The 7540-nt window shown below is 40.6% G+C and overlaps 1 protein-coding gene across 1 annotated transcript in view; it reads right to left on the bottom strand.

Moving 5' to 3' along the window:
- Window positions 1-1293: 1293 nt before the first annotated feature.
- ZFAND2A (zinc finger AN1-type containing 2A) overlaps window positions 1294-7540 on the bottom strand; it is a 42819-nt gene continuing 36572 nt past the window's right edge. The window contains exons 8-9 of the mRNA XM_085629263.1: window positions 3957-4033; window positions 1294-2424 (exon numbers count right to left, since the gene is read on the bottom strand). Of these exons, the coding sequence (XP_085485389.1) occupies window positions 2328-2424; window positions 3957-4033 (174 nt within the window). The 3' untranslated portion in view covers window positions 1294-2327. The remainder of the gene's footprint in view (window positions 2425-3956; window positions 4034-7540) is intronic.

Below are 7540 nucleotides of genomic sequence, written 5' to 3'. Positions count from 1 at the left end.
TAATCACATAGATGGGAAACCGGTAGGAGTTCACCCGGTTGTTTGCAAATTACTGAAAGGCATAAGGGTCGCACGACCCTCGACACCCAGATAGAAAACTAAAGGATGTTTCTATTGTGTTGTCTTTATTAGAATCGTGGCCCAAGAATGAAGATTCATCATTAAAACAAATTTGAGAAACTTATCATGCTTTTGTGTCTCATCTCCTGTCAGAGTGTCAGACGTACGTGCACTTGATTTAGCAGGTAGGTTATTTTCTCCACATGGTGTATCATTCATTACATCCAAGAGAACTAAGACTATATCACGTTCAATTGATTATCCTGCATTTCCTCAAATGATGTGTTGTTAAATGCTTAAAATCTTTGCTTTTATAAATTCAAAAACCTTTCCGTCCTGTTTCAGCACTACGTTAGCTCGCTGGGTTCGATAGGTCATGGCTGAAGCTGGTATAGGGGTTTCTGTGGATAGAGCTCATTCGACTAGGGGCGCGATGGCGTTCAAAGCCTTTGTCATGGGATCCAGGTTAGAGGATATTCCTAAAGCAGCTGATTGGTCATTTGACTCGATGTTTAAACCAATTGTACGTTTCTTCTGTTGTTGTTGGTCAGCTTTGAACCAGCATAATCTGAGCCTTCGGTCCTGCCATAGAAAACTTTCCAGCATATGCGACAAGAATTTTAGATCCTATTAAGGACACTGAGGCGAGGATTATCCCACCTGGTGGGACAGGTAAGAATGGTTCTTAGCTAGCATGATGTCATATGATATACTTGACATTTGTTTTTTACTCCAATGAGACGAGAAGGTTCTTGGGTTCGGATACTCGAACTTCTTTTTGATTTCAGGAACGGATTCCAATCAGAGCTGAATATGGAATTTCTTGGTCGGGTGGCGTTCTTCACCCCTATGGTTAATTTGTCTCTTGTGGGACCTGTTATTTGGAAGTTGATCTCCGTTGAGAACTGGAACTGTATCCTGTTTTGACTCACACTGAAGACTGCTTGTTGCAAAGAAAGAGGCAGTAAGATGGTGCCTCGTTATTTTGTAGACATTGGACTACTATGATTGGTGGCTTGAAGGAGGCGTGGGAGTTGTAATGTTTTACTGTTTTTTCTAATTGAATGCCGTTTAATTATGCAGTAAAGATTGAGAAGCATAATCTGAGCCTCCATGTCCTTAATAGAATCTAAAATTCTTGGCGCTTATGCTGGAAAATTTTCTAAAGCCAGTCACTTCACTCATCACCAGTCCCAATAGATCTAATCTCTACCAGTTATGAACATACAACGGTTTCATAGCAACATTTTTTATTTACAGACTATACAAAACAGTAGAAAACATTGGATTGGTGCATTTTATTCTGAAGAGGCTATTTTACATATCAAACGCGGTTTGTCACAATTATTCTAGATGGAATTTGAGAATACGTCCCCACGAGTATCCATAAAAGTGTGCTTGTTTAGACCAGCTGATTAAAAACAATCTTTGCTAGTAACACAAATCGGGTGACATGCAGCTTTGACCTTACCATTTAAAAATGGATTACCAGTGGCCCAGTAGGTGAGATAACAACCATCCCATTCAAATTACTGTCAGGTCGTTTGCACTTACACCCAAAGCAAGTTTTAAATCAGTTTCTTATCGGCCTGAGGTGCCGGTATTTGAATGGCTAAAACAAGCACTTTATATTATACACCATTTCCGGTCAATTGTTTTCGGGCTGTTAAATCATGCACAGTACAGTGTCTTTGTTTATTACTTTTAAACCTATATTATGAAATTGTATGCTCTTTCTTAAACTGAAATACACACACACAAACCTGCATATATAATGCACTTCAGAGAATGTTCACCATGGTACATCATATGTGTAGTACAAAGCCCCGAAACCCACTTGGTTTTAAATAGAACTATAAAAAATACTTATATTAAAAATGTGCATCCAAATGTAGACGTCTAATGCAATAGTCAACATGAAAACAGAATGCATTAAATGATACAAATGTTCATGTTTATCATTTGGACTTCCAAAAAGCTTATGTACAAATAAAACAGATGCCAAATGAGTATTTAAGGGTAGCAGCATCGTCGTAATCATCATCTCATCCTTTCAGCTTAATAGTAGGCCAGCTGGTAATTCTAGAGCTATAAAACCAAAAGGCCAACCAATTGTGAATGGCCGCTTTCAAAGCATATAGGTAAATGCCAGAAGTCTTCACTCTGGCCGCCTATTCCCCGGGCAATTAAGGCACTTGTGAAAAGTCCGAGCCATGTCCTCAAAAAATATTTACAGAGTTCTGTCTTCTGCGGATTGCTAGACAGATTTATTTTCCCGCCACAGTTTTTTTCCTGCTTTGTAACTGTATGCTTTCATCCAGACTGGTTGAAGAAACTTTGGGTGTCGCATCCTCCTGCTGTAAGCTGAGGAGAAAGAAATTGTCTTCATTAAAATACTTAATTTCACATTTAGATTGTCACTATATCACCCCCTGCCACAAGCTGGAGGTGCAATTAACAACACAAAATACAATGAAGGGGTTTTGGAATAACTGATTCCAGGCAGCTTCTTTCCATCCATTACTGATAGTGCTGCACAGTGGCAGCCTTCCCGGCAAACCTGGATATTGCTTACGGCTCAGCAGGAAACTGGTCCAACACTCATTCACAAAACAGAATTACTGTGATTGTTTGGCCTCGTAAGAGATTGTTTTTGCTTACTGGCAAATAATCACTAGGTCTAAGTGATTCTTGAGGGCATTGTCAGGTACCTGGATTGTTGTAGATTCTATGCTCAAGCAAGGCTTGAATCCTGCTCGGCATGTCTTCAGAATTAATGTGGCTCTATAACTGGATGGATATGGCGCTCTCTGGAATTTGTATCATAATCAATTGTGAGCAATGCAGTAAGAGTTTAATGATTCATCTATCACCAAGAGATGGGAGGGGGTGAGGTTGAGATTTTTCAGCAGTGGATTACCAGGCCATTTTTGGTGAGCAGAGGACAAGTGAGAAGGAAGTGGATATTGAGGATTAGGTTAGAAAGAGCTTCTGAGGAGTTAACAATGGGAGATCATCAAAAAAATAACATTCTGAGACTTGATAATGGCAAGGAGTTGATGGTCTGCGTTTTGAGTGCCAGAGAAGGATGTTGCATGGTGAATGCGAGACAGTGCACACTGGTTGTATGTGCAAAAGGGTATAGTGTTAATTTTGTATATTATGGTTGACTGCTGAAAGTTAGCTTTAGTACCAAGCCTGAATATATATAAGGATATAAAGTGTGGGAGGGTAGGGTACTGGAGAAGTGTTTGAGCTCCTTGATCCCACTGTGCAGCTGGGCAGTGGTACTGACACAGAAATCAATACTAAAGATGTTTGCACAAGGTGGAGAGTTTGTGCCAGTGCTGCTGGAGTTTGTGGATTATTTTGTTGCCGTTCACCTCAAGTGTCCCACACCACAGTTTGGTACTCATGATTTTGTACATGGCAGTCATCATTGGTCCTATGATTAGTTTTGGGTATTTAGCATTGTGTTGGGATTGGTTTTGGTCTAACTAGTAAAGTGGTGTAGACTGTCAGAAGGGAGGTTATGAAAAATCTAAAGGTGGCTTCTGAGAGTTGTCCGGGGGTGTATAGTGCAACAATTAGTCTTGCTCCATGGATCTCGGCAGTTTAGAGAGTGAGGCAGACAAGCAAGATTTTTTTTTTTTTTAAAAAGAGGTTCACTGCGTTGATATGAGTCCATGGAGATAATGAGCCCAAGAATAGCCTTTTTTTTTTTTGAGGTAATGAATTCAGAATGCAAGTAGACCTGTATACTCGGTTAATTATGATGCCTGGATACCACAAATTAGACAAGCCCCGTGTGCATGAGAAACACTCATTAATGCTGTGATTTTTAATCTGAAGGAAAGTGGAATTTAGGCAAGAAGCTATCTGTTTTAGGCCTGTACCTGGGTGTTTGTGAATCGTTCTGTGTGGCTTCTGCAAGTGATAACTCCAGGACTCTCTTCAGCACTTCCTCTTCACTCTAAAAAAGACAATTTAATAGATTATCAGTCACATTCACTAACAACTACAGCAGTATTTTTTGTCTTCTCATTTCTAACCCCCTTACCAAAGAGTATAAAGAGAATAACCAGTCCCTACCCAGCCGCTGCCTTGCAGGCAGGCTGTTCATCTGCTGAAGCCTGGTACAGCTTCAAACGTAGGAGATTCTGCAATCTGTCAGCGTCCACATTTCTGGCATGAAAAGTTGGAAAACGGGTCTTGCCTCTTTTAAAAAAGCCCAAAATGATTTAACTTTTGAAGGCCAGAAAAACTATTCTTGCCTTTAAAAAAAACACACCTTTTTATATTGAGGTAGTTTAAGCTTTTGGAGACCTTTTTGCTCCCATGTAAGTTTTTAAAACAACAATCGTTCAAACACAGGTTAGAATTGTATAACTTTCCGACAAACTTGTTTGGCTTATCCTGCGTGGTTTGTATTTGGTCTCTGAAGGAGGCTTGCACTGCGGATGTACCCGTCTTGCGTGAGATGAAAGCTTGTGCTGCTGCATTCTCAACTTGTATATAGGATGATGATGGATGCTCACAGGAAACGTCCCTGGTTGTGCCTCAAGATAGAATGATTTGTTTTTAAAATCAAAAACTATTTTACCAGTCGTCTCTGAATCTCTGATATACTACATCATACCTTTGATCCCAAGAAAGTTGAGATAGGTTTAGGTCATCAGATCGGATTTATTTAGTTCCCATACGGTTAGGCTGGATGCTTTACTTCGGATTGAAGTGTTCAGTTAGTTTGGATTACTTTTGTTCGAACTACACATGCATTTGTTTTTTTATTACAATTCTTTGACCCCTAAAAACTCTTAACTACCTCTATACACTATCCATGCTTATAGCCCAAAAGTCCCTTACTCCTCCTACACACTGCAGACCTCTGAGCCCTAAGAAACCCTTACTACCCCTATACACTACCCATCCCTGAACCCTAAAAATCCCTTCCATCCCATACACTATCCACCTTGATTCCATGCTTTACCCATCCCAAAACTCCAATCTACCCTTAAAAGTTTCCCCCCAAAAATAAAACCTATATATAACATTCGAACACTTGACAAAAGTTAATAACTACAAACTCAGGCAACTCCAAATGCGATTTCTTCTCTCAAGTTGAACATCACTCAATAACATTAATAATAGAGGGGTGGTGGTAAGTGACAAACCAGTAAGTAAATGCAGTGTAATTTTGACCATTTTCTTGTGGTCAAAATTGGTTATAACTGTATCCCTGCACAATTACAGTTAAACACGGGACGCGTGTCGCAGTTTATCAAGGGTTTGACATACCACATGTGTAGCAAGGGTACACATTATAATAGATATCCAAGTGTCTGAATATAAACATTACTTTAGAATATCGCATTACTGTTTATAGACATTTGTTTCAGGGGCAAGTGCCTGATGAATCACAAAATCTCCTATCATCTTCCCACCACCTCAAATTCACGGCAGGTGCCTGATAATGGTTGCTTTGCTACTTACTACATGATATATGCCAGATAAACAAGGAGTCATCTTCTCATTTTCTCCTTTTGGAGATACAGCGCTCCTGGTGCACTCAATCGTTACTACTCAAATAAAGCTAATCGTCTACTCTATCATGTTACAGGCATGAGTGGAACTCTCCATCGCAATTAAGCCCTTGAGACGTTTTGCAGTCGAGCAACAGAATGCACCTTATTTCTAACTCCCACAATGCTCTAACTCTATCGTCTCCTCTCTTGTTCATTGGAACTGCATCTATCACGAAGTAGGTTACTTGTGTAGGGTCTTTAGAGTGTGTAGTTTCACAATGACGGGCTATGGGGTATGACCTATCACCATTGGTAATAGCTCTCATGTGCTGCAAGATCCTTTTATGTACTTGCAGCGTGGTTCTACCCACATACTGTAAATTGAATGTGCAAGTAAGACAATACGCTGCAAGTTCTGTCTTGCAGTTGTAAGTACCTCTGAATACCCTGTGTTTTGCCTTTACTGCAGGCTCTGCATTTGCTGCATCTTTTGTATCCAGGGGCAGTTCTTAACCAACCTGGGTCCTTGTCACTCTCTGGGCTTGCCTGGACAATGGCATCTCTTAATGATGGTGCTCTGCGATATGTGAGTGGCGGATATTTAGGGAGCATCTCTCCAATCACTGGATCTGTCTTAAGGATATGCCAGTTTTTGTTGAGCAGGTCCCTAAACTCTGTTTTGGCGATTGTATGTTGTAAGGAAACGCATCTGAGGTTCAAAAGAAATAAGAACTCCTCGACTTTTTCTTTCTATTCGTCGCAAGTCTTGCTGCCTCAATAGTTGCTCCGCTGTAGCTTCACTCACAAAATCTTTGGCTCATTTCAATCTGTCATTTGGAGTTCTTTTGTGTGCTACAATTTCTGTTTGCTTTGTAGCATTTCGCCATAGGGGATGCTCTGTTTGGTGTGGGTTGGGTCAAAGCTTGAAGCGTGCAGCGTAGTGTTGCCCGCTGTTGACTTCCTGTATAGTCTAGTTTCAAGTTTCCCTGACGCAACATACACTTTTACATCTAGAAATGTTACCTGTTTTGTAATTATTGTGTCAGTGAACCTCAGATTTGTCATTAAAATGTAAACGATTTACAAAGTGTTCTGTGATTCAGTCGTTCTTTTCCAGATTACGAATAAATAGTCAATAAATCTAGCCCACAATATGATGTTATTTTCCCAGGTTAGTGCGAGTTCTCTGCAAAGCACCTGCTCCTCTCACCAGCCCACATGCAAGCATGCATAGCTGGGGGTGAAGTCGGTGCCCATCGCAGTCCCCCACTTTTGCTGGTACAAAGCCCCTTTAAACAAGAAGAAACTGTCCTCTAGGCATCTTCTTGCCATGCCTATCAGCATCTAAGTGTGTCTCCACAAGCTGACTGGTCTATCACTCAAGAAAAATTCCATGGCCCTCAGCCCATCAGTATGGGCGATACTTGTGTAGAGGGTTGCTATATCGAGTGCAATTAAAACAGTCTTGCTCCATGGGTATGTTGCATATCATTTTTAGAAAGTCAATGCTGTCTCTTACATATGATGGCAGCTTTTCAACGTAGGGCTTAAAAAAGAAATAGATATACTTGGAACAGTTCTCCATCATACTCCTGTTGGCCAAAATGATTGGACGACCAGGGGGGGGGGGGTATTTTTGTGCACTTTAGGTATTAGGTATAATACCGGAGTTCTTGGAGTGTCATTTCTCAGATATTTATATTAGTCATGGGGAGTAGGTTATCCTTAAACCAATGTTCCAAATCCATGATAAAGTCAGTTTGTGCTTTAGTCATTACTTCATGCTTGCATTTTATGTAACAGTCCCTTTGGTTAAGTTGATTGCGGGCCTCTTGCAAGTACATTTTCATAGGCCAGAGAACAACATTGCCCCCTTGTCGGAGTTTTGAACCACAAACTGCTTGTTTTTCCGGAGTTTCGCCACCAATTCATGGTACTTCCATTCATTAGCGGTG

The sequence above is a fragment of the Triturus cristatus genome, chromosome 10 (genome assembly GCF_964204655.1).
Source record: "Triturus cristatus chromosome 10, aTriCri1.1, whole genome shotgun sequence".
NCBI classification, from domain to species: domain Eukaryota; kingdom Metazoa; phylum Chordata; class Amphibia; order Caudata; family Salamandridae; genus Triturus; species Triturus cristatus.
Note: the sequence above shows the minus strand (reverse complement) of the source record. Positions and strands in the feature narration are given on the sequence as shown.